Here is a 27,758-nt window from a genome sequence, read left to right as displayed (position 1 = left end):
TTCCCTGCTGCTCAGGGACCCTGGAAGCTAATCCCCATGGCAGAGGCCACTCTGAGGGATTAGTGCTGGAGATATTAGGCGCCACATCTGCCGGCCCCTGGAGAGCTTGGTAAAGCCTGTGCCTCAGAGCCCGGGAAGCCATTCCTGTCCTCTGGAACACAGGGGACTCCCAGAGGCACTGGTCAGCCAAGCTGGGGCCTGAACTGCCCTGTTCTTGCTGGAACCTTCCGAAGAGAGTAAGTTGTGGCCAAGAGCCTGAGTGCCTTACCGGATTGTTCTGAGCAGGCTGGAGGGGGAAGAGAAGCTGGAATTCAATGCAGGGGGCACACAGGGTGACCAATGGACCCATTTGCCTGGGACTCAGGGGTTTCTGGGAATGCAGGACTTTCGGTGCTAAAATCAGGACAGTCCTGGACAAACTGGGATGCTGGGTCACTTGGCAGGGGGTTCTGAGCCTGCTGTTTCTCTCACCTGGGAGGGGGAGCCATGTGAAGGGGAGGGTTGCTTTGCTCCCCCCGCATCCTTGGCTACCCTCCTTGTTTTCTAGCTTATCTCTGCCCTCCTGTTCTTTTTCCAGCCCCTTCCCCCAGGACCTCTTTTTGCCTTTACTCCTCGGACTCAATTTCCTGCTTACAGGATCTCCTGCGGTGTAGACCTGAATCCTTAAGGAGCCAGAATCTTCCACGCCTTGGAGGGAATGAAGACCCAGGTGAGGCACAGCCCCAAGAAGCCTTCAAATATTGGGCTAAATCCCCCATATTACCTTCATCATCATCATCATCATCACATTTCTAGAGCTTGCATCTGCAGACTAGGAACAATTTCAAATGTTTACATAAACTCACTGAATTCTCAAAATGAACCAGAAACTAACTTTTTCCTTTTTTACACCCTCAGAGGCCTCTGCCTGGAGTGACCCCAGCTCATTCCCAACTACCTGTTCAAAGACTCTCCTCCTCCCTCCCCTAGGCTGAGTTCATCTGTATCTGTGAGCCCTGAAGCCCCTTATTACACCTTTAGCTACCAATTGGTGAACAGCTTTCTATGGGCTTTGCATGCACTATCTTATTATTTTCAACTAAACTGTGTAAGATGTAGGAACAATTGTTATCTGCATTATGCAGATGAGAAAACGGAGACCCGAAAGGGTGAGGTCATTTGCCCAAAACTAGTAAAGGCAGAGCCAGAGTCAAGTCCTGCTTCCCTGTCCCCAGGCCCTTGTGTCTGACCATGCCACCTTCCTGCTGGCTCCTTGAGGGCAGATGTGGCCCCGTACACAGCAAGCCCTTGGGGATTGTTTTCTGCATGAATGACTGGACAAAGAAGGGCAGTCCCACAGTGGTCCATGAGCCTGAGGAAGGAGGTGAGGGTGATTGCAGCACAGACCACCTGAGAAGGAGCAGGGGTTGGGCATAGTGTAGCCGTTTTATAGGTGGGGTTTGGGAGATCCTGGTTCTTCCTGGGTCCTCCCCTGCTGCCAGCAATTTCCAGCTGGGAAGGGAAAGTAGAGAGATTTCTAGTGCCTACTGCAAGTCGAAATGTGAGCAGCTGGAGAGCAGCTTAGAGATTAAATACTGACCCACCTTTGGGTCTGTTGGAATAAATCCTGAGATTGGAGACAGATTTGAGATGAGGCTGGGCCCCAGAGGAGGGCTGCAGATCTGGGCTACAGAGACCCCAGCTTCATTTTGAGGAGGAGTGGGGTGGTATGTCTTACAGAGCTTGACTCTCAGCTCTGCCATTCACTGCCCGTGGACCCAGCAAGTCAATTAATGTCTCTGAATTTTATTCTTCACCTAAAATAAACTATGGATGTGCTGGTTACATCTTAGGTGCCAGTTAAAGGATAGCAGTTTGCCTTCCCTCACTGTGCCTGCAGCTCTGTGTTCACGCTAGGAGGGGAGCATCTTCCATATGATCCTGTGACAGTGTCTGAGAGTCTTCCATTCACTCCTTTGTGGCTGAGGCATAGTCTTGTATCGGGTTACTCCTCCAACAGGTGGAGAATCCCAGTGCTTTTGGGATCTTTAATGGCTTTATTTTATAAAATTTGAAGTATTATTTACATGAAATAAAATCTGTGCAGTTCTATGCATTTTTTTTTGAAACAGGGTCTTACTCTGTTGTCCAGGTTGGAGTGCAGTGGCATGATCATAGCTCACCATGGCCTGTAACTCCTGGGCTCAAGCAATCCTCACACCTCAGCCTCCCAAGTAGCTGGGACTACAGGTGCATGCCACCATGCCTGGCTAATTTTTTCTATTTATTTGTACAGACAGAGTCTCGCTATGTGGCCCAGCCTGGCCTTGAACTCCTAGCCTCAAGTGATCCTCCTGCCTTGGCCTCCCAGAGTTCTACGAGTTTGAACAACTATATACAATCCCATAACCACCACCACCACAATAAACACAGCATAGTTCCATCACCTCCCAAAGTCCCTTCTGCTCTTTAGTAGTCTACCCCAATCCCTACCCCCAGGCAAACATTGAGTTGTTTTCTGTTCCTATCATTTTGCCTTTTCCAGAATGTTCTGTAAGTGGTATCCTATAGTCTGTAGCCTTTTAGTCTGGCTTGTTTCACTTAGCATCATGCCTTTGAGGTTCATCCACATTATTGGATGTATCAGTAGCACATGTCTTTACACTGCTGAGTAGTATTCCACAGTATAGATGTACTATAGTTTGTTTATTTACTTACCAATTGAAGAGCATTTGGGTTGTTTCCAGTCTTTGAACATTATGAACAAAGATGATTTCAGTGGGAACCCCTGCGATTCTACAGCTGAAAGACACTTTGAAATCACACAAGATTTCCAGATGTAAAAGTAAGCTCTTTAGAAGTAGCCCAACCCTCCTCTTCAACGACTGGAGAAGTAGAGGCCCAGAGAGGGGAACAGACTTGTCCAGAGTTACAGCTGACTCAGAAGGTGGAGCTAAGATTTGAACCCAAGTCTTTCACCTTGCATGATGATGTAAAGTTCAAAAGAATTTTCTGCGAACCTGCTGGTGTCAGGTGGGGTCCCGGGTGTCGAAGGCATAAGAGCCAGGAGGAAATTCTCTACTGGTGCTGGAGAGAATCCTCACCTCGTAGGGACCCAGAAAAAGAAGCCAGTAGTAGCCAGTTACCATGAGCAGCGCTGCCTAAAGGAGAATGAGAAGGCTTCACAGATGCCCATGGGTGTTAAGGGAAGAACACAGTTTGTCTGACGGAAAAGGATAAAAGGAAACCACAGCCCCAGGGAATAGCAGATGGAAAAGTACAGAGAGGAGCAATGATGTGGGAGGTGGGGGCATAAAGACACAAGTGCAGGGAAAGGGCTGGTGGAGTTCATCAGAGTCGGATCATAGGAAGTCTCTCTTGCCAGATTGTTTCCTGTGAAACAGAGCCTGGCACACTCTGCTCAACATGTGAGTGATCTTTGCTGTGAAAGAGAGTGCAGGGTTGGACGTGGAGGGATGGAACATAAACTCAGCGAGACTCTCCTGGAACAGAGCCCAGAAGGCAGATGTCAGTATGTACAGACAGTTGATGTATTTCAGAGCTGGCGTATGAGTTGGTGGGGGACAGGTTGATGTATTTAATGAATAGCGCCGGACTATTGATTATCCATATGGAAAAATAAAATGGGATCCCTACCTCATTCTAGAACTAAAAATTCTTCTGTGTGTGAAAGTACAAAAACCTTTATCTCTGACCTCTGTGAAGAAAAAGATTTCTTAAGTGCGCACACACCATACATGCAATGCAAACCAAAAAGACGATAGCGATGAATTCGGCAGCGACCAAAACCAAAACCCAAATCCCTCCTATTCGAAAATCCTGTAACAGCTGGCCAGGTAGTGATTCACGCCAGTAACCCCAGTACTTTGGGAAGTCAAGGTGGGAGGATTGCTTGAGCTCACAAGTTTGAGACCAGCCTGAAGAACGTAGTGAGACCCTGTCTCTACAAAAAATACAAAAACTGATCACATCACTGCACTCCAGCCTGGGAGACAGAGTGAGACTGTCTCAAAACAATCCCAAAATATTATAATAGCTAATAGGGCTTACAGTGTGTCAGACAATGTTATTTTTATATATTAACTCATCTAATCCTTGCAAATTGATGAGTTAGGCACTATTATCATCCCCATTTTACAGGTGAGGAAACAGAAGCAGAGAGAGGTTAAGTGACTTTCTTAAGGTCACACAGTGGTAAGTGGCTGAGCTAAGATTGCAAATCAGGCAATCTGGCCACGGATTCACCACTACACTATTCTACCTGTCCACAAAAGTTATCAACGCGGTGTGAAAATCAAGCCACAAACAAGAACTCTAATAAGTAAAGAAAAGAAAATAGAAAAGAACCAGGCAAAGGAGAACAGTCCACCTGCAGAAAATCAAACCCAGATACATACAATAAACACATAAAAGGTATTCAACATTATTAGTCATCAAGATGCTGCAGATTAAAAATATTAATAGCAATAAGAATCAAAGGTGGTATGAGTACAGGCTGGGTGCGGTGGCTCACGCCTGTAATCACAGCACTTTGGGAGGCTGAGGAGGGCAGATCACAAGTCAAGAGATTGAGACCATCCTGGCCAACATAGTGAAACCCCATCTCTACTAAAATACAAAAATTAACTGGGTGTGGTGGTGCGTGCCTGTAATCCCAGCTACTTGGGAGGCTGAGGCAGGAAAATTGCTTGCAGCCAGGAGGCGGAGGTTGCAGTGAGCTGAGATCGCGCCAATGCACTCCAGCCTGGAGCCCGGCGAAAGAGCGAGACTGTGTCTCCCAAAAAAAAAAAAAAAAAAAAAAAAAAAAAAAAAAAAAAAGGGTGGTAGGAGGTCAAATTGGAACGACAACTTTAGAGAGGAATAGAATAGCATGTGGCTAAGTTGAAGAAGGCTGTACCTTGCCACGCAGAAATGTCACTCGTAGCACAGAGTTTCCAACTGTACTGTAAAATAGTCAGGTTTTTAAGGTAGCCTGGCTGCAGGCTCTAACTACTGCACCACCCAGTATGTCTATATAACAATACACTCTGCAGAAGCTAAAATGAATAACCCAGAACTGTAGTCAGCTAATTGAATAAAAAGCAAGTTGCATTGCAGGAGGATTATACAGTATGAAATCATTCATGTACGTTCAAAACTGTGCATACTGCATGCTATTTATGGAAACATAAACACATAATAAAAGAATAAACACGTGCATAAATCAGCATGGGTGTCACATTTGCGGGGAGCTGGAAGGAACTGAGATCCACAAAAGGTACACAGAGGGCTTCACCTCAACCTAGGATGTTTTATTTCTGTCCAGTCATTCATGTAATCAATGTTTATTGGCCGGGTGTGGTGGCTCATGCCTGTAATCCCAGCACTTTGGGAGGCCAAGCCGGCTGGATCGTGTGAGGTTGGGAGTTTGAGACCAGCTGGACCAACATGGAGAAACCCTCTCTCTGCTAAAAATACAAAATTAGCTGGGTGTGTTGGCAGATGCCTGTAATCCCAGCTACTCGGGAAGCTGAGGTAGGAGAATCGCTTGAACCTGGGAGGTGGAGGTTGCGGTGAGCCAAGATCACCCCATTGCACTCCAGCCTGGGCAACAAGAGTGAAACTCCATCTAAAAAAAAAAAAAATCCACAAATATTTATTAGGGTCTGCTATATTCCAGGAACTGTTTTGGGTACTGGGAATACCTCAGCAAACAAAACAAACAACAATCCCTATGGGATGGGGAAACGGAACAACACATAATAGATTCAAAAACTGTAAATATATGAGAAAAATATGACATAATGTTAAGATTCAACAAAGTTGAGTGCTAAGGATTCATTATGTCTGTCTGTCTGTCTCTCTCTCTCTCTCTATATATATATAAAATTTGTGTGTGTGTGTGTGTGTGTGTGTGTGTGTGTGTATATATATAAATAGCGAGAGAGAGAGAAAGTGAGAGAGAGACAGGGTCTTGCTCTGTCATCCAAACTGGCATGTAATGGTGCAATCATGGCTCACTGCAGCCTTGACCTCCCAGGATCAAGCAATCCTCCCACCTAGACTCTCGAATAGCTGGGACCACAGGCATGCATCATGACACCCAGCTGATTTTATTTTATTTATTTTGAGGCAGGGTCTCACTCTGTCACCCAGGCTGGACTACAGTGGTGTGACTTGGCTCACTGCAACCTCCTCCTCCCAGGCTTATGTGATTTTCCCGCCTCAGCCTCTTGAGTAGCTGGGATTACAGCTACACGCCACTACGCCTGGCTAATTTTTGTATTTTTTGTAGAGGCAGGTTTTGCCATGTTGCCCAGGCTGACCTTGAACTCCTGGACTCAAGTGATCCACCCGCCTTGGCCTCCCAAAGTGCTGGGATTACAGGTGCGAGCCACTTTGCCCAGCCAATTTTTAATTTTTTTGTACAGACTGGTCTCAAACTCCTGGGCTCAAGTGATCCTCTCATCTTGGCCTCCCAAAGTACTAGGATAATAGGAGTGAGCCTCTGGGCCCAGTGTATATTTTTCAGTATGCTCGAAATATTTCCTAATTGTAACAGCAGGGCTTGAGGACTGGCTGGAGGTAGAGACTGAAGGACATAGAGGGGCCCAGGCAGCCCCTGAAGCATGAGTGACTAAGTGGAAGCAGGTGACATGAACGGATGTTGAAAATACAAGTGAGGGAGGAGGGGGTGAAAGAAGTGCGTTGTCTTTTCTGGATATTGAGTGCTAGATGCTTGAGGACTTCTAGGTGGAAATGGCCCTCTATCCCCAGGATAAGGGTCCTGAAGGAATTTTTTTTTTTTTTTAGACAGAGTCTCGCTCTGTTGCCAGGTGCTGGGCTGGAATGCAGTGGTGCAATCTCGGCTCACTGCAACCTCTGCCTCCCAGATTCAAGCAATTCTCCTGCCTCAGCCTCCTGAGTAGCTGGGACTATAGGCACGCGCCACCATGCCCATCTAATTTTTGTATTTTTAGTAGAGACGGGGTTTCCCCATGTTGGCCAGGATGGTCTTGATGTCTTGACCTTGTGATCTGCCTGCCTCGGCCTCCCAAAGTGCTGGGATTACAGGTGTGAGCCACAGTGCCCGGCCCTGAAGGAATAATCTTGAACTGTTTCCCAGCTCTCTCATTCTGCAGGCCTGCTAAGATAGAGGAGAGCAGGGAAGAGTCCTGTTCCCAGTACAGTTTAGGCCACAGGGAACAAGACGGTAGTTCAAAAGACATGTCAGATGAGAGTCAGGCAGAATGGATTCACTACCACCTTGCTCTGCAACCTTCAGCCAGTCACTTCTCTGAGCACGTTTTATTATCTCTGAAATGGGCAAGCCAACTTCATGGGAAGGTTGTGAGTTGTAATAAGATAATACAAGTTAAGGGACAAGGGCAGGGCAGGACGTAAAGCTAGCATCCAATATATGATGGCTATTCTTCTTTAGATAGGTCCTTTTCTTCCTGTAACCTCAGTTTTCCCACTTAGAAATGAGAAGGCTCTTTCAGAACTGTGGCTGAGTAGGTCGAAAACTGGGCTTTGGGTTCAAATCCCAGCTCTGCAACTAGCTGTGTGACCTGGGGCAAGTCACTTAACTTCTCTGAGGCTCATCTGTAACATAAGGGCACGAGTAGTGCCTGCCTCATACTGACGTTCCTCTTAAAAGGCTTAGCACGGGCTTAAAGGGCTTTGGGATACTAGCTGGAAGCGGCACTGCATTTCCAGGGTCTGGGTTGACTATGAGGGAACACACAGTTCTTCTTGTGGGCAAGGAAATACCCAAGACTGGGTAATTTTTAAAAGAAAGAGGTTTAATTGACTCACAGTTCAACATGGCTGGGGAAGCCTCGGGAAACTTAAAGTTATGGAGGAAGGGGAAGCAAACATGTCCTTCTTCACGTGGTGGCAGGAAGGAGAAGTGCCGAGCAAAGGGGGAAATCCCACATGTCCTCCCTCTCCAGTCTCTCAGCCTCCTCCTTACCTGCCCTCTGTTTCCCTCTCCGGCAGGCTTTAGGACCTGCTCGCATCATCTCACACTCTGTGTTGCTTGCCCTGACCCATCTCCCACACCCATCTTTGGGAAAGGAACCCATTGCTCTGCAGCGCCATCCTTCTAGAGGTATCTACACATGTCCTTTTTCATTGTAAAGGTTTTTCTACTCACTTTGGCAGAGCAACATGGGAGCTGTGGCAACGTGACCAGCCTTCCAGAGGTGGCCAGCACCATGGAGTACCAGTCTTGTGTTGAGAGCTTTACATGTGCCTGCTGGGTGCTCTTTCCCAGGTTCAAGAATACTAAATTGGAGGAATGAAGGGGCAGATGTTCTGGAAAGTGGGTGTGGGGAGGGATGGAGGGAAGCTTCATCCTGCACCCTCAGCACCCACACATGCACTCCATAAGCACGCATTGGGCAGCCAGGATAGACCAGAGGCCACAGAGGAGAAAAGTGAAGAAGGGGCCCTGCCCTTGGAGAGCTCCCACTCTAATAGGTAGATCAGCTAATATGGTAGAACAATTATGGTACTACAGAGAGTTGGATTTGTACCCTGGCTTATTCCAAGTGCCTTGGGAGGAGACATGGGTGAGGAGATGATATGGTTTGGCTGGGTCCCCACCCATATCTCGTCTTGAATTATAGTTCCCATAATCCCCATGTGTCATGGGAGGGACATGAGAGGAGGTAATTTAATCATGGGGGTGATTATCCTCATGCTGTTCTTGTGATAGTGAGTGAGTTCTCAGGAGATCTGATGGTTTTATAAGCGGCTTTCCCCCATTTATTCTCCTTCCTGCTGCCATGTGAAGAAGGACATGTTTGCTTCCCTTCTGCCATAACTGTGAGTTTCCTGAGGTCTCCGCAGCCATGTGGAACTGTGACACAATTAAGCCTCCTTCCTTTATAAATTACCCAGTCCTGGGTATGTCTTTATTAGCAGCGTGAGAACAGACTATTACAAGAGAGTTGAGGAAAGCTTCCTGGAGGAGGTGGCATTTCAGCTGGTCTTAAGATATTCCACTAAGTCCATAGGGGAGTGAGGTACAGCAAGCAGAGGTGTGGGTGCTCTTGCAAGGAAGAACTATTGAAAAAGTCACACTGGGAAGGGCATTGGTTTCACAGCGGTGAAATTTATCCAAAGCTGTGGGCTCTCATGACATCTGGCTAACCCGAGGCTAGGAGAGGGCAGGGTTAGGGTCCTTCTCTTCCCTCTGGCTGACCCCCAAGGGGACTGTACCCTATGTCCTTGCTCCTCTAGGCTGGCTGGCATCTCAGCTTGCTGAAAGTGAAGAAGAAGTGGCTTCTCCCAGCCATCTGCAGCTTCTTCTGCCTGCTCTCCGTGGTCATGACAGGCTGCTTCCTGTGGCAGTATCACCTCCCCAAGCTGAAGACTGGTAAGTGCAGAGACAGCCTTGAGTTTTTCCCTATAGCCCGTGGGTCCTCCTGAGCTTTGAGCTGCCACCTCTGATCCTAAGGTATAGGGGACAACATAAGATTTAGACCCAGAAGCTCCATCCTCCATTCTGGTCCAACTCTCACTAACTGTGCATCTTTGGGACATTCTGGTCCAACTCTAACTGTGGCCTCTCTGTGCCTCGATGCCCTCACGAATAAAATGAGGATCCTGATGCCACTGGAGTTTCTTCAAGATGCCCAGTTTGGGGGTGAAATTCAGGGATACACACACACACACACACACACAGAGCAAACGGTGTTTCCCTTCCTCTGCCTTCAGCCACCATGGTGGAATCTCCAGGCTGCAGTCCCCTTTCAAGACCCTCCTGAGGCTGTACCTAAGACCTCAATAGCAACAACTCACAGGTGTTCAGAAGCAGCAGCTGCCATGCCTGGGAGCCTCTTCTTCCTGGTGGATCAAGGCCCAATAAAGGAGCCAGCACTCTAGTGATGCTTACTGGGCCCACTGTTGGTATAGCAATCCCTGGGACCGCCAACCTATTGGGATCCTGGGTGGCCCAGGGTCCCATGTCTCTGCAGAAGTCAGGGAAAGAATGTCTGCCTCCATTCCTGTGTCATCCTATGTTACAGATGCTCCAGATCTCAGTGAGGTGCCCTGGGCTCCCAAGTCCCACAGAGATTTTTGCAGAAATGACTCCTTTTATTTTCTTGCCAGCTCCTTCCTCTCCCACCCACAGCCCTTTCTTTCTAGGGTAAGTTTCTTTATGAAGGGCTTCTTAGCCTTTCAAGCAAATAGACCCCGGGTAGGCAGCCTGGTCTGTCTTCTAGGGCCATGCTTCTCTATCTACTAACCTACCAATTCATAGTGGACCAGTATTACTTACAAATACATAAGAATTAATTATTAGAGAAATATAAAAAGACATGCAAAACAGAAGCCCAAGTTTTCAATTATTAGATTCAACAGATGCAAAATTACTTCATCAAACAGCAAGAAAAGTTCTAAATGCTTTATCTCAAACTTGTACTTAATTTGTCCCAAATGGGAAACAAACAATTCGTGGTCTGCAGACCACGCTGATCTAGGTGCTCACCCTCCCATGGGTATCACCTGAGGGGTGGTTAGACAAGCGGACTCTCAGGCCCCACCCCACATCCATTGAATCAAATCTGGAGTCTCTCTCTGTCACCCAGGCTGGAGTGCATGGTGCCATCTCAGTTCACTGCAACCTCTGCCTCCCAGGTTCAAGCGATTCTTCTGCCTCAGCCTCCTGAGGAGCTGGGATCTGACACCACACCTGGATAATTTTAGTAGAGGCGGGGTTTCACAATGTCGGCCAGGCTGGTCTTGAACTCTTGACCCACCCACCTCTGCCTGCCAAAGTGCTGGGATTACAGACGTGAGCCACCTCACCTGGCCATTTTTTGTTTTGAGACAGAATCTGACTGTGTTGTCCAGGCTGAGTGCAGTGTTGCAATCTTGGGTCACTGCAAACTTTATCTTCCAGGCTCAAACCATTCTCCCACCTCAGACTCCCGAGTATCTGGGACCAGGCATACAGCACTACGTCCAACTAATTTTTGTAGAGACAGGGTTTCGTTATGTTGTCGAGGCTAGTCTTAAACTCCTGGGCTCAAACGATCCGCCCTCCTTGGCCTCCCAAAAATGCTGGGATTACAGGCATGAGCCACCGTGCCGGGCCAACCCTGCCTTTTAAGATTGCTTGGTGATTTTTCGTGTGTACACGTTAAAGTGGGAGGAGCACCACGGTCGACACCAGCCCCTTTTTGGGTCGCAGGCTAAGCAAAGCCTAGGCTCTAGCTGAGAACACCCTAACCTGTGAAATCCACGTCATGACGTTGTTGAGGCATCCTCCCTAAGGTTTGTAATTTTCCTGTTTGCTAAGTAACAAACCACCCCAAAGCCTACTGGCTTCAAACAAAGCAAGTGATTATTTCCCATGAATCTGTGGGCTGGCTGGCAGCTCTGCTGCTGGTCTAGCCCGGGCTCTCTCTGGTGCAGAGGGCAAGTCAGCTTGTGGTGTGGGGGGCTCTCCCTCATTGTAGACTCTCGCTCTCAAGTCTGCTATCCCAGACCTGTCCACAAGGTGGCAGCGTTTGCAGGGAGTAAGCTCCTTAAGGTCTAGCCTAGGAAGGTCGCAATTTGTTCAGCCTCATTCTTTTGGCCAAAGCAAGTCACAAAGCCAGCCATCTTCGAAGGTGGAAGGAGCTGACAGAATGTATGGTCATATGGCTGAGCGCGGTGGCTCATGCCTGTAATCTCAGCATTTCGTGAGGCCGAGGTGGGTGGATCACCCGAGGTCAGGAGTTCAAGACCAGCCTGGCCAACATAATGAAACCCCAGCTTTACTAAAAATACATAAATGAGCCAGGTGTGGTGGCAGACGGACGCCCATAGTCCCAGCTATTTGGGAGGCTGAGGGAGGAGAATCGCTTGAACCAGGGAGGCAGTGGTTGCAATGAGCTGAGACTGCACCACTGCACTCCAGCCTGGGCGACAGGGTGAGACTCCATAACAACAACAACAACACAAAAGAATTTATGGTCACATGCAACCTCCCACAGGCACCTTGTCTCATTTTTGGGTGGAGTCTCAGGGCACAGTGGAAGATGAGGAGGATATATTAACAGTCCTGCGGGGTGCTCATCCCCCTTCACACCGCACTCCAGCCTTAGAGAAAAAGGCTTGGGTGCTGCTGTGATGATATCACAGCCTGAATCCTGGCCTGCCAGCTCCTCACCATCTCCCCTGAGGTGCTGAGGAAGCCACACACCCCGACAAAGGCAGAACAGGTTCAGCCCCACAGCCCCGATGCTCAGCTCTGGTGAGACAATGAGTTGTTGCTGTGGTTTAGGCCTGAGTCATAAGTGGGGCTAGAAGTCCACCCAAACACATAATCAGGATGAGGGCAGGTAAGATGTACAGACAGGTGTGGCTGAGCCTGCCCCATGCAGGCAGAATGGTCTAAGTCCACTGACCACGGGAAGATGGGAAGCTGGTTAAGCAAGGAAGAGGGGAGTGCAGTGACCACTAACCAGGAGCTGTGGCCTGATGGATGTCACCTGCGGGGCTGGGCCTTCTCCCCAAGGGCACACTCTGCTCCATAGCCCCTCAGGCCTATGGCTGCTCTCTGCACCCTGATATCCTCTGGCTCAGCTGGGGAGGGCTGTCCTTGAGGCACTGCTCCAGCCTTTGTCACCACTTTCCCCCTATCTCCTAGATTCCTATCCTGATCTCTGTCCCCTCCTCACCATGTGATGTTTGTTCCAGGTTCTCTGGGACCAGAGGAGACCTCTGCCCCTGTGAGAATGTGTCCCCGGCATCCTGAGCCCGTGCCCCTGGTCCACCCACTCCCCGTATTGAAGGAGGCCCTGGAAAAGGTCAGTGATGACCCATCAGGGAACTGGGCATGTGGGCTGGGCCTGGATGATGAAGGGAGGGCAGTCCCTCTGTGCTGGCAGTGGCATTCACTCATTCATTCATCCATCCATCCATCCAACATGTATTCCTTGAGCATCTACTCTGTGCTAGGCACTAGGAATATGACAGGAAGCAGACATTGACCTGCTCTCAAGAAATTACTGATCTGGAAGTGAGGAGAACAGTAAAGACTTCAAACATTAATAACCCTGGGGCAAGAATAGGGCAAGAAAAGTTTAGGGGACTTTGGGAGCACAAAGGAATGGGCCTTAGAGTCAGGGAGGGCTTCTGGAGGAAGTGGTGTCTAGGCTGCGATGTGAACAAGTAGCAGATGCCCAGATGATCTGTGTCTGGTGAGGGAGGCTGGGTGGAGGGCTGTGCTCCAGACAGGTGGAACAGCACCTGCAAGGGCCTGGAGGCTGCAGAAAGTACATGACACATGCAGAGAACTGAGAGGCCAAAGGTGGGAGGTGGGGAGGATGAGCTGGGAGAGGATGACCGAGCCCATACTGCAGAGGCCACTTTGATATGATTAAACACTCTGTGCCCCCCAACACAACGTTTACCATTGCAGGATGGCCAAATCCTAGAGGGAGGTGTCAGTCAGCTCTAGTCTGTGCCAGTCAGACCCCAGCCACCTGGGTCACCCACCTTGGGAGACATGGAGACAAGTGAAACATGATCAGAAATATATGAGCCATAGCATGGTGGGGGAGACTTGAAACTGACATCTGAGGAACAGTTAAAGGGAAAGGGGTGTTGAGTCCCAAGAAGAGAGAAGGCATGGGCCAATGCAGAACCAAAAATCGCTGTTTGCAAACACCTGGAAGGCTTTTGTGAAGGGGAGAGTACAGAAGGGTGCTATGTGGCTTTCAGGAGTTACAGCAAATATTCAAAAGAACAACAATAATAACCATGCCGCCTTCTGTTGAGCACCTGGTATGTGCCATTGCCATGAAGCCTCTTACATGCATTCCTCATGGATCCCTATCTACAGAGGGGACAGAGGCTCAGAGAGGCAAAGTTAGTGCGGGGATGGAAAGTGGAGGTGGACAGAGCTCAGCCAAGGATATGCAAAATCACTTGGCAAGGTGGTCCGGCAGTTAATTAAGACGTAGAGTCTCGGCGCGGTGGCTCATGTCTGTAATCCCAGCACTTTGGGAGGCCGAGACGGGTGGATCACCTGAGGTCAGGAGTTCAAGACCAGCCTGGCCAACATGGTAAAACCCCGTCTTTACTAAAAATACAAAAATTAGCCGGGCGTGCTGGTGCCCATCTGTAATCCCTGCTACTTGGGAGGCTGAGGCAGGAGAATAGCTTGAACCCGGGAGGCAGAGGTCGCAGTGAGCTGAGATCACGCCACTTCACTCCAGCCTGGGTGACATAGCAAGACTCTGGTCTCAAAAAACAAAAACCAAAAAACCAAAAAACAAAAGAACATCAAAAAAGAACTGGGGCTAGACTTGGCACAGGGTTCTAATCTTGATTCCATCAGCCAGTAGCCACATGGGCAAGTCACCCCATATCTCACAGGCCCTCATTTCTCATCTGCAAAATGGACAGAAATTAACACTGACTTACGAGGATTACAGGAGACAATGTATGAAAATCACTTTATGCCATGCCTGGCACATTCTATTTTTTTAATTTTTATTATTATTTTTTTTACTGTTGCTATAACAGCCTGGCACATTCTAAATGTCCAATAAATGTCAGCTGTTATCATCATCGTGCTTCATCATGATAATGATTTTATTTTAATGATAATGATAATGATTGATAATGATTTTTTAATAAATGTTCAAGCTAGGTGAGGTGGCTCACACCTGTAATCAGCACGTTGGGAGGCCGAGGTGGGAGAGTTGCTTGAGGTCAGGAGATGGAGACCAGCCTCGTGTACACAGTGAGACACTGTATCTACAAAAAAGTTAAACAATTAAACTGAGGGTGGTGGCGTGTGTCTGTACTCCTAGCTACTCCACAAGTCTGAGGTGGGAGGGTCACCTGAGCCTGGGAGGTTGAGGCCGCAGTGAGCTGTGCCTGAGCCACTGCACTCCAGCCTGGGAGACAGAATGATACTTCACGTAAAAAAAAAAATTAAATAACCGAACCAATAAATGTTCAAAGAGGGCCAACGGCCCTCCATTAATAGTGAATTCTCCAACATCAGGGGTTCAGGCTAGGCCTACTGGAAGTTTTCTAGAGCATCTGACATGGGTTTGACTATAAAGCAGTAGTTTTCTTTTTTTGAAATGGAGTTTTGCTCGTTGTCCAGGCTGGAATGCAATGGTGCAATCTTGGCTTACTGCAACCTCTGCCTCCTGGGTTCAAGCGATTTTCCTGCCTGAGCCTCCCAAATAGCTAGGATTACAGGTGCCTGCCACCATGCCTGGCTAACTTTTTGTATTTTTAGTAGAGACAGGGTTTCACTATGTTGGCCAGGGTAGTCTCAAACTTCTGACCTCAGGCGATCTGCCCACCTCGGCCTCCCAAAGTACTGGGATTACAGGCATGAGCCACCCCACCAGGCCTTAATGCAAAAGTTTTAACCCCCTCTCCTTTTTTCTTTTGCTAAGAGACTGTTTCGGGCCAGGCATGGTGGCTCACGCCTATAATCCCAGCACTTTGGGAGGCCGAGGTGGGTGGATTACGAGGTCAAGAGATCGAGACCATCCTGGTCAACATGGTGAAACCCCGTCTCTACTAAAAATACACAAAATTAGCTGGGCACGGTGCCTGTAATCCCAGCTACTCAGGAGGCTGAGGCAGGAGAATTGCCTGAACCCAGGAGGCGGAGGTTGCCATGAGCCGAGATCGCGCCATTGCACTCCAGCCTGGGTAACAAGAGCGAAACCCCGTCTTAAAAAATAAAAAAAAAAAAGACTGTTTCTTTGAGCAAACATCTTATAAAGAAGCCCAACAGTGGGGGCCCCAACCCACGGGGCATGGTTTGGAGGCTCACTGGGGTGCTGTGTACAGGGTGTGGCTGTGTAGGATGACTACTGAGGGTGAGGGGCAGGGGGCCTGTCACTGCACCCGTTCTTCTCCCTCAAGGTGGACGGGATCCTGCGCCAGGCAATGTCTGCCCCAGGCGTGGCTGCCATGTCTGCAGTTGTCATCCACAATGACACTGTGCTCTGGACCGGGAACTTTGGGAAGAAGAATGGCTCAGACCCGACTTCTGGGACCCCCAATGAGTACACCATGTACAGGTCAGCTGGGTGATCTCTAGGGTCCTGTGGAGGGGGAAAGGGATGGGAGGGCAAGGGGGACCTAGGAGGCAAGATACTGAAGAGAATCATGGCTGGGGTCTAATCTGCCAGGGCCTGTTATGAAGTCTTGATGATTTTTTTTTTTTTTGAGACAGAGTTTTGCTCTTGTTACCCAGGCTGGAGTGCAATGGTGCGATCTCGGCTCACCACAACCTCCGCCTCCTGGGTTCAAGTGATTCTCCTGCCTCAGCCTCCTGAGTAGTTGGGGTTACAGGCATGTGCCACCACATCCAGCTAATTTTGTATTTTCAGTAGAGATAGGGTTTCTCCATGTTGGTCAGGTTGGTCTCGAGCTCCCGACCTCAGGTGATCCGCCCACCTTGGCTTCCCAAAGTGCTGGGATTACAGGCATGAGCCACTGTGCCCTGCCAAGTCTTGTAATTTTTTTTTGAGATGAAGTTTCAATTTGTTGCCCAGGCTGGAGTGCAATGGTATGATCTCGGCTCACCACAACCTCCACTTCCTGGGTTCAAGTGATTCTCCTGCCTCAGCCTCCTGAGTAGCTGGGATCCTAGGTAGCTAGTACCACCACACGTGGCTAATTTTGTATTTTTAGTAGATACGTGGTTTCTCCATGTTGGTCAGGCTGGTCTTGAACTCCTGACCTCAGGCCCACCTTGGCCTCCCAAAGTGCTGGGATTACGGGCATGAGCCACTGCACCCCACCTAAGTCTTGACAATTTTATAGAAGAGGAGACTAAAGTCCAGAGAGGACCAGTGAGTGCCCAATGTTATATCACAGGGGTAAAGGTCAGGAAGGAATCCCTTCTGGAAAGAACCTTGGCTCTAAACCTCCCAAAATAAAAAAGGCTGCCTTGTGCCCATCCCCTCAACCCTGACCATGTGCCACAAAGGATCCATAATCAGTTCCTGGGTCCTTGCCCTAGGTTCCTGTCAAGTGGCCACAGTGGCCCAGATGGAAACAGCTGGGGATGTTCAGTTGCATACTGGGAGTCTCCCCTCCTGCGTGCTGCCTGCAGGCTCCTCAAAGCTCATGATGCAGTGAACACATTTGTTCCTGGGGACACTGTGGGTTTTACAGGAGTCCAGAGGGAATTGCACTGAAACTGCACCTGCTCTGTGCCAGGCATGGGGCCAACAGTTCTATCTGCTCTCACATATTGAGCACTTAGAACCTCACAGGTATGTAGACAGGCACTTAACACACACAACCTCATCCCATCCTTTTATTAATTCAACCGGTGAAGCAGGCAATGAAATGGAATCTCAGCTGGGTCTAGAAACTTGTCCAAGGCCACAGGGGTAGAGAGGTAGAGGCACCATCCAAACCCAGGTCTGTTCCCGAATGGGAAATGCCTGGTAAAGAGCCTGGCACAGGATATCCATCCTACCTCAGCCCCTTTGCTCTGGCCGTGTTCTCAAGCATCCCAAAGGCAGTTCCACAGAGGCTGGTTCATTTGTGCTGGAGATGTTGACTTAAGCAGGGATGTAGTGCTTCTCTAGAATACTAAAAAGTTGCAGGCTGGGGGCACAGGGTGGATGTGGGTTGTGGGGCCAACAGGATGCCCTTTGACCCCCTGTGTTCCCAACATTATCTAGGATCTCCAGCATCTCCAAGATCTTCCCCGTGCTCATGCTGTACCGTCTGTGGGAGGAGGGCGTTGTGGCCTCCCTAGATGACCCTCTGGAGCGGTACGCCAGCGCCTTCACCATTAACAACCCGCTGGGCCTGGAATCAGCCCCTGAACGTCAGGGCCTGAGGGACAGGCTGGAGGAGGTGGGCCCTGCTTCAAGGCCTTCACCTGTCACCCTTCGCAGGATGGCCAGCCAGCTCTCAGGTGAGTCTCAGAACTGACTCGGGCTGACCCAAACCATTTCAGATGGGGAAGCTGAGGAACAGGTTCTCATCTGGTTGAAATGGGCTCACTCTCGCCTCTGCTTCCTGAACTGGCCCTACCTCCCTCTCACTGGATGTGGGTGGTGGGCCAGGGAAAGAAATCTCTCTCGAGGTAAAAGCTGAAGTGAAGCCTGGAAACAGACCAAGTAGAAACATCAGGATGAGTTGGCAGGTCAAAATCAAGTTGATAAGGCAAGAAGAGCAAGTCAGTGGTGAGTCAGTATGTGGCCCGGCTCAGTGGCTCATGTCTGCCATCCCAGTGCTTTGGGAGGCTGAGATGGGAGGATCACTTGAGACTAGGAGTTCTAAACCAGTCTGGGCAACATAGTGAGACCCCATCTCTAAAAAAAAATTAAAAATAGCCAGGTGAGGTGGTGCACATCTGTAGTCTTAGCTACTTGGGAGGCTGAGGTGGGAAGATCACATGAGCCCAGGAGTTGAAGGCTACACTGAGCTATGACTGATGACATAGTAAGATCTCCTCTCAAAAAAAAAAAAAAAAAGGCTATATTTGTGAACAATTCTACAAGGAAGACCTAATTCCCTTTAATATATAAAAGTCACCTACAAATTATTACAAAGACCAACAGCCCAAAAGAAAAATGGGTAAAGGAGAGGAACAGAATTGACAGCTCACAGAAAATACTCTTAAAAATATTAAGGGCCGGGCGTGGTGGCTCACGCCTATAATCCCAGCACTTTGGGAGGCCGAGGCAGGCGGATCACCTGAGGTCAGGAGTTTGAGACCAGCCTGGCCTACATGGTGAAATCTCGTCTCTACTAAAAATACAAAAATTAGCCCAGTGTGGTGGCTTGTGCCTGTAATCCCAGCTACTCTCACTCTGGAGCACAGGCTGGAGTGCAGAGGTGTGATCTCAGCTCACTGCAACCTCTGCCTCCTGGGTCCTGGTTCAATCCATTCTCCTACCTCAGCCTCCTGAGTAGCTGGGATTATAGGAACACGTCGCCATACCCTACTAATATTTGTATTTTTAGCAGAGACAGGGTTTCACCATGTTGGGCAGGCTGGTCTTGATCGCCTGACCTCATGATCCCCTCACCTCGACCTCCCAAAGTGCTGAGATTACAGGCGTGAGCCACAGTGCTTGGCCCTTATTTTTTTAAAAAACATTTTATTATCTCTTAACTCATGGAAGGTGGGGAGGGAGTGCACCCAGGGGCCCATCATCCCACCCTCAGCTGAACCTGGTAAGTCTGATCACTGCTCCTCCTTAGGGCTGCCCAGAAGGCTCCGTTCCACTTCACTGCTGTGGAAGGGCAGCACCCAGGAGGCCCTGAACTTGCTCAAGGATGATGTGCTGGTGGTGGACCCGGGAACCAGGTGAGGACTGTACCCTGATGCCCAGCCTCACATTAGGAGCCTCCTGGGGAGACACACCTGCCTGGGAAAAAGCTGACATCATTTCATCCTAGGTGATCAGAGAGACTCGCTCCCCAGCTGGAAAGGCCAAGGCCTAGAGAGGGGAGGCCAAGAAGGCAGGGGAGAGCTGGGCCCAGAATCCATTTCTGTTTGAATGGAATGTTTTTTTTTCCATTCACCAACCTAACATTTATTGAGCACCTACTTTGCCCAGAATGTGCTAAACACAGAGGTGCAGCAGCAAAGAGATCCAACCCGGCCCTCCTCATGGAGTTTGCACTCTTGTGGGGGAGACACTGTGAGCAAATAAGCAAGGTGAATACAGATTTTACCAGGCTGGAAATAAATGGGTTGCTGACCAGATGGGGAGTGGATAGCTGGGTGGCCACTGAACAGAGAAGCCCCACTCTGGGAGCAGTGGGACTGTGGGGCCGGACAGAGGAAAGCTAGCACTCTCTGGCTTCAGGGGCCTGCCTCTGGGCAGTGATCCATTTCCAAGTTTGTCCCTCTGCTTCTCCAAATGCTGAACCTCAGGGCCCACTTCCCTTCAGGAAGAAATGATCCAGGTGATGCAGAGAGAGGAGATGCCTGGACATCTTCAGGCTGGAGTCCTCCTTTCAGCTCTGCGAATAATTTATTGCAATGTGACCTTGGGTGATGCACTTTATTTCTGTGAAACTCATCTAACAAATCTTCCTCCTCTGCAAAAATAAGGAAGTTGGCTTAGAGTTCAGGAATGCTTAGTAGAATTTGTGAATTTTCACCCATCCTTGCATCTTCTTGAGGCACTATTCTGGAGATTCTGAAACGGTATTTGCTCCTGGAAAGAAAACAGGCCCCTTGCTGGTTACTGGTGTCTGCCCCAGCCTGGAAGAAGGGAGGGGTGAGACCTTGCCTCATACATGGTCACTATCATTTTTGTTTCCCCAGAGCAATGAAAGCCTTTAATTTTTCATTCGATAAAGTAAATCATACTAAAGTGTGAAGGGCCAATAAGATGTGTCTGACAACTTTGCCAGGTGCACCGCTGAGCCCAGTCCTCTTCCAACCTGCTATATGACCCTGGGCAATTCCCTGCCCCTCTCTGGGCCTTGGTCTTCCCAGATGTAGAAGAGAGTCAATGCCCTGAAGTCTCTTCCAGGTCTGACCACCTAGGATGCAGGGAAGCAGGTTCCTTCCCAGCCCCGCCCAGTCCCATGAAACTGGTGGGCAGGTGAGGAGGGGCCCCATCCCAGTTGCCACTGCTCTACTTCCAGGTGCCATTACAGCACGCTGGCCTTTTCGCTCCTGGCCCACGTCCTAGCAGCTCACACCGCCCAGGGCGACTACCAGCGCTGGGTCTCAGAGAACGTGCTGCAGCCCCTGGGGATGGCAGACACCGGTTTCGACCTCACGCCCGTCGTGCGTGCGCGCCTGGCTGCGGGCTTCTACGGCAGCGGGCGGCCGGCGCCGCTCTACGACCTGGGCTGGTACAGGCCGTCGGGCCAGATGTACTCCACCGCCGCCGACCTGGCCAAGCTGGCCGTGGCGCTCCTGGGGGGCGGGCCCCGGCGGCTCCTACGGCCCGACGCGGCCAAGACGCTGCTGGCGCCGCTGCTGGCCTGCCCGGGCGCCTACTTCGCCAACGAGACGGGCACACCGTGGGAGTTCCACGCGCAGCGGGGCTACCGCGTGGTGCGCAAGGACGGCGACCTGGACGGCTACGCCGCCACCTTCTCGCTGGTGCCCCCGCTGCACCTGGGCCTGGTGCTGCTACTGGCTGGGCCGCGGCCGCCCGGGCCCGACCTGGTGGCGCGGGTCTACGACGAGCTCCTGCCGGCCCTGGAGCGCGCCCTCCGGGAGGCCGAGCCCGGCCCGGCCCCGCCGCCCAACGCGCGCCCCTTCGCCGGCTACTTTACCTTCGCCAACCTGACCTTCTACGAGGTGCGCGCTGGGCCGGCGGGCGAGCTGCGCCTGCGCCAGTTCGGGCCGCGCGTGGAGGCGCTGGTGCCCCCGGCATTCCGCACCCTAGCGCTGCGCCACCTGCGCGGCCGCGTCTTCCAGCTGCACGTGGCCCGCGAGTTCCCCTGCGCTCTGCCACTTGGCGACGCTTGGCTCTCGCTCGAGGCCCAGCATGGGCAGCTAGTCAACTTCTACCCCTTGGATCACCACGGGCTGTCCCCTGGCTTCGACGTGCCCGGCCTCAACACGTACCGAGTGCTACGGCTGCAGCACAAGCCGGTGTTCAAGATCCAGTGACCCTGGGCTCAGCCTGGAACCCCCTGTCTCTGGCCTTCCAGCTTTCCAGAGTGAGGTTTGGAAGGGGAGGCTGTGGGGATGCCTGTTAGAAAACCCAGGTAGTTGGCAAGATGGAGTAGGGTGGTGCTACTCAAAGTGTGGTCCTCGGACCACAGCCAGAAATTCAAATTGCTCCACATCCACAGGGGAGGAAGGATTAAATACAGGCATTTAGAGTAAGCGTTTAGAAACTTTAACGAGCACCCAGTTTAAGCATTGAAACACTACTTTTGTGCCTGTTGAATCTAAAGCAAAATATGGGCTTGTATTTTGTCTTTTAAAAATCAACATAAGCAGCCGGGCATGGTGGCTAACGCCTGTAATTCCAGCACTTTGGGAGGCTTTGGTGGGTGGATCACTTGAAGTCAGGAGTTCCAGACCAGCCTAGCCAACATGATAAAACTCTGTCTCTACTAAAAGTACGAAAATTAGCCAGGCTTGGTGGTGTTGCCTCTAATCCCATCTACTCAGGAGGCAGAGACAGGAGAATCACTTGAACCTGGGAGGCAGAGGTTGCAGTGAGCCGAGATTGTGCCACTGCACTCCAGCTTGGGCAACAGAGCCAGACTCTGTCTCAAAATAAATAAATAAATAAATAAATTAACCTAAGTCTGGGCAACATGGTGAGACCCCATCTGTACAGAAATAAAATAAAAATTAGCTGGTAGTCCGTTACTCAGGAGGCTGAGGCAGAAGGATCACTTGAGTCTAGGATTTGGAAGCTGTGGTGACCCATGTTTGTGCCACTGTACTCCAGCCTGGGTGACAGAGCAAGACCCTGTGAAAAAGATAAAAATCAAAATCAACCGTATTGAGTTATAATTTACTTAAAATAAAACACACAACTGGAGTACAGTTGGGTGATTTTGACACATATTTATACCCACCACCATAATAGAGATATAGAAAATTTTATCACCACCAAGATTTCCCCCTACTCCTTTGCAGTCAGTTCTCTCTTTCTTTCTTTCTTTTTTTTTGATACGGAGTTTCGCTCTTGTTACCCAGGCTGGAGTGCAATGGCGAGATCTCGGCTCACCACAACCTCTGCCTCCTGGGTTCAGGCAATTCTCCTGCCTCAGCCTCCTGAGTAGCTGGGATTACAGGCATGCTCCACCATGCCCAGCTGATTTTTTGTATTTTTAGTAGAGACGGGGTTTCACCATGTTGACCAGTTCTCTCTTTCTTACCTAGCCCCAGGCAACTGCTGATCTGCTTCCTGTCACTATAGATTCGCTTTGCCTGTTCTAGAATTTCATACAAATGGAACCATATGGTATAGTCTTTTGTGTCTATCTTCCTTTGTCAGCACACTGGTTTTGAGGTTCATCCATGTCTGTGTGTGTATGAATAGTTTACTGTTTTTAGTCTATTGTTTATATATGCCACAATTTGTTTATCCATTTCTCTGTTGGTGGACATTTGGGTTGTCTCCAGATTAGGGCTATTATGAAAGAGCATTTCTATATGAGTCTGTGTGTCAATACATGCTTTCATTTCTCTTGAGTATTTATCTAGGAGTGACTGATATGCAGTTCTCCAAAATATGTGTACCATTTTATATTCCTAACAGCAATATGTGACAGTTTGGTTGTCCTACATTTTTGCTAACACTTGGCATTTAAGTTAGACTTCTGCATTTTAGCCATGTTCATGGTTGTGAAGTCCCATCTCACTGTGGTTTTAATGTATTTATTGAATTATAAAAGCTCTTTATATAGTCTGGATACTAGTCCTTTGTTTGATATATGCATTACAAGTATTTCCCCCAGTGTCTGACTTGACTTTTCATTTTCTTAATGGTGTCTTTTGAAGAGCAGAATTTAAAAATTTTAATGATTTTCATTTCTGTGAAATCTAGTATAAAATCTGGGTATGCATTTTGTATATATTTTTTAAAAAGTAAACTTTTGATTTTGAGATAATTGTAAATTTAAGATAATTGTAGATTCACAAGCAATTGTAAGAAATAATGTATACTTTACCTAGTTTCTTCTAATGGAAACATCTTGCAAAACTCTAGTACAATAGCACCAGCAAAATACTCCTATTAATACAGTCAAGGCTGGGTGCAGTGGCTCATGACTGTGATCCCAGCACTTTGAGAGGCTGAGGCAAGTGGGTCATCTGAGACCAGGAGTTTGAGACCAGCCTGGGCGATATAGTGAGCCCTTATCTCTACAGAAAATACCAAAATTAGGGTGGTGTCTGCTTATGATCCCAGCTACTGGGGAGGCTGAAGTGGGAGGATTGCTTGAATTCTGGAGGTCAAGGCTGCAGTGAGCTGTGATTGCGCCACTGCACTCTACTATGGATGGCAGAGTGAGACCATGTCTCAAAAAAAAAAATATATATATATATACAGCCAAGGTCCAGAACATTTTCACCGGCACAAAAATCCCCTTTCCCCTTTCCTAACCACACCCCTTTGGTCCTCAGCCACACCCTCCCCTTAACCTCTGGCAACCACCAATCTGTTCTCCATTTCTATAATTTTGTCATTTCAAGAATGTTATGTAAATGAAGTCAAATAATATGTAAGCTTTTGGGATTCTTTTTACCACTTGGTGTAATTCTCTGCAGAGTCATCCAAGTTGTTACAAGTATCAATAGTTTGTTTCTTTTTGTTGCAGAATAGCGGTTCCCTGTATGGATACAGCACAATTTGTTTAACCATTCACTTGTTGAAGGACAAGTGGGTTGTTTACAATTTGGGGCTATTATGAATAAAGCTGCTATGAAGATTTGTTTATAGGTGTTTGTATGAAGAACATAAGTTTTTATTTCTCTGGGATAAATGCCCAGAAGTGCAACTGATGGTTTGAATGGTTAGTTGCATGTTTAGTTTTTAAAGAAACTGCCAAACTGTTCCCCAGCGGCTGTACCCTTTTACATTCTAGCCAGCAATGTGTGCATGATTGAGTTTCCCCTATTTTCTGGCTAGCATTTGGTACAGTTACTATTTTTTTTTATTTTAGTAATTCTAATAGGTGTGTAGTGATGTATCATTATGGTTTCAATTTGCACTTTCCTCATAGCTAATGAAGTTGAACATTTTTATATGCTTTTTGCCATCTGTATATCCTCTTTAGTAAAATATCTCTTTATGTCTTTTGCCCATTTTCTAATTGGATTTTTAAAAAATTTTTGAGTTTTGAGGGTTCTTTACACATTTCAGAAACTGGTCCTTTGTCAGGTACATAGTTTGCAAATCTTTTCTAGTCTGTAGCTGCTCTTTTCATTCTGTTGGGTCTTCTGCAGAGAAAAAATGTAAAATTTTGATCAAGTCCAATTGTGGTAGGCTGAATAGCGGCCCCTCAAAAGATGTATACATCCTAATCCCCGGAACATGTAAAGGTACATTTTATGGCCAAAAAAAAAGGAACTTTGCAGATGTGAATGCAGATGTGATTACGTTAAAGGTGTGTGTGTGTGTGTGTGTGTGTGTGTGTGTGTGTGTTTGACAGGGTTTTACTCTGTCCCTTGGGCTGGAGTGCACTGGTACATTGCAGCTCACTCAGCCTCAAACTCCCAGGCTTATGCAATCCTCTCACCCCAGCCTCCTGAGTAGCTGGGACTACAGGTGGGCACCACCAGGCCTGGCTAAAAGTTTTGAATTTTTTTGTAGAGACTCGGTCTTGTTATATTGTCCAGGCTGGTCTCAAACTCCTGGGCTCAAGTGATCCTCCTGCCTCAAGCCTCCCAAAGTACTGAGATCATAGGCATGAACCACCATGCCCAGCAGGTTAAAGATCTTGAAATGAGAAGGTTATCCTGGATTATTGGGATGGCCCTGAATGTAATCGCAAGTATCCTTGTGAGAGAGAGGTAGAGGATGATTCAGTACTGATGGAAGATGAAAAGGCAATGTGACTGCAAAGGCAGAGACTGGAATGATATAACCACAGGCTATGGAACTCTGTTAGCTGCCAGAAACTGGAAGAAGCAAGGAATGCATCCTTTCTTATAACCAACAAGGGTAGCACAGACCTACTGACATTTTGATTTGGGCCCAGTAATACTGATGTCAGACTTCTGGCTTCTGGAACTGTGAGAGAATACATTTCTGTTGTTTTAAACCACTAATTTTGTAGTAATTATTATAGTTCCCATAGGAAATTAACACACTACTTTATCAACTTTTTCTCTTCTGGATCATGCTTTTGGTGTCAAGTCTGCAAACTGTTTGCCTAGCCCTAGATCCCAAAGATTTTCTTCTATGGTGTTTTTAAAAAAGTCTGTCATTATGTGTTTCATATTTAAGTGTGTGATCTATTTTGAGTTAATTTTGTATAAGGTGTGAGGTTTAGGTTGGGGTTCATGTTTTTGCCCATGGGAGTCCTGTTATTCCAGCATCATTTATTGAAAGGGCTCTCTTTCCTCCTGTCTTAGTCCATTGGTGATGCTATAGCAAAAATACCTGAGACTAGGTAATTTACAAAAAATGGAACTTTATTCCTCATGAGCTAAATTTTATTTAGTTCTGGAGGCTGGGAAGTCCAAGATCAGGATGCCTGCAGGTTTGGTTGTCTGGTGAAGATTGTTTTCTGCTTCCAAGATGGTGCCATGCTTGCTGCCTCCTCCGGAGGGGAGGATCACGTGTCCTCACATACTGGAAGGCAGAAGGGCAAGCAAGCTGGATGCTGCATGAAGAGAAGACTCTTTTACACAGGACTTAATCCCATTTGAGCCCTCATGAACTATTACCTCTGAAAGGCCCCACCTATTAATACAATCACTTTGGCCATAAAATGTTAATACCTGAATTTTGGAAGGAACATGTTCAAACCATTGCACCTCTGTTGAATTGCTTTCTCACCTTTAACAAAAATCAGTTGGGCTAGGCATGGTGGCTCAACCCTGTAATCCCAGCACTTTGGGAGGTCAAGGCAGGCAGGTCTCTTGAGCCCAGGAGTTTGAGACCAGCCTGGGTAACATGGCAAAATCCAGTCTCTATTAAAAAAAAAAAAAAACAACCCACAAAAATTAGCTGGGCATAGTGGCATGCACCTGTAGTCCCAGCTACTTGGGAGACTGAGATGTGAAAGGGTCACTTGAGCCCAGAAAGATGAGGCTGCAGTGAGCCATGATTATGTCACTGCAATGCCAGCCAAGGCAACAGAGCAAGATCCTGTTTCAAAAACAAACAAAAAAAAATCAGTTGGGCATATTTGTGTGGGACTATTCCTGGGTTCTCTATCCTATTTCATTGATCTATGTGTCTCTCCTTCCACCAGGTGCTGTGGTTTGAATGTATTCTTTCCTATACAGCATAGTCTTGATCATTATAGCTGTATATAAATCTTGAAGTTATAAACTGGGTAGACTGATTTCTCCTACTTTATTCTTTTTTTCAAAATTGTTTTTAGCCATTATGGGTTCTCTGCTTTCCATACAAATGTTATGGAAATCTTGTCTACATCTACTACAAAATAGCATGCTGGGATTTTGATAGAAATTGTATTAAATCTGAATATCAATTTGTGACACTCACGTCTTTTGAGTCTTCCGATTCATGATCGCAGTATGTTGCTCTTCTGACATCTTCTCTGGTTTCTTTTATAGGTAGTTTATAATTTTCAGCAAATAATTTTAGCATATGTTTTGTTAGATTTAAACCTAAGCATGTCATTATTTTGGAGCATTTATAAATGGTCTTATATTTTTAATTTTACTGGCCCTTGTTTATTGGTAGTATACAGAAAGATAACTGGTTCGTGTGTTAATCCTGTATTCTGTGACCTTACTGTACCCATTCATTCATTCTAGGAGTTGTTTCATTTTCGTTTTTGTTTTTGGTGGATTCCTTGGGATTTTTGTATGCAGACAATCATGTCATCTGTAAATATAAATGGTTTTGTTTCTTCTTTGCTAGTCTGTATTTTTACTTAATGTCCTTGCCTTATTTCATTAGTTTGAATTCCCAATACTATGTTGAATAAGAGTGGTGAGAGTGGATATCTTTGCCTTGTTCCTGATGTTAGAGGAAAACATTCACTCTTTTTCCACTAAGTAAAATGTTAGCAGTAGGTTTTTGGCAGGTTTAAAAAAAATCAAATTGAAGAAATTATTCTCTTATTCCTAGTTTTCTGAGAGTATTTAAAAAAAAACTCATGATTGGATTTTGAATTTTGATAAAATG

General features: G+C 47.9%; 1 protein-coding gene across 2 annotated transcripts; it reads left to right on the top strand.

Moving 5' to 3' along the window:
- The first annotated feature begins 140 nt into the window (after positions 1-140).
- LACTBL1 (lactamase beta like 1) lies at positions 141-27,485 on the top strand. Of its 2 annotated transcripts, none has more exons than XM_078330709.1 (8): positions 141-236; positions 637-709; positions 9,229-9,364; positions 12,679-12,788; positions 15,883-16,040; positions 17,661-17,899; positions 19,195-19,300; positions 20,596-27,485. In XM_078330709.1, exons 2-8 carry the CDS (start codon positions 698-700, stop codon positions 21,575-21,577), a joined length of 1,743 nt encoding a protein of 580 aa, XP_078186835.1. In that variant the 5' UTR covers positions 141-236; positions 637-697; the 3' UTR covers positions 21,578-27,485. The 2 variants fall into 2 exon arrangements, with proteins under 2 accessions (XP_078186835.1, XP_035163988.1); XM_035308097.3 differs by having other exon boundaries at positions 578-709.
- Positions 27,486-27,758: the final 273 nt, after the last annotated feature.

The sequence above is a fragment of the Callithrix jacchus genome, chromosome 7 (assembly GCF_049354715.1).
Source record: "Callithrix jacchus isolate 240 chromosome 7, calJac240_pri, whole genome shotgun sequence".
Lineage (NCBI taxonomy): Eukaryota > Metazoa > Chordata > Mammalia > Primates > Cebidae > Callithrix > Callithrix jacchus.
This window is presented reverse-complemented; position numbering and strand designations above follow the sequence as displayed.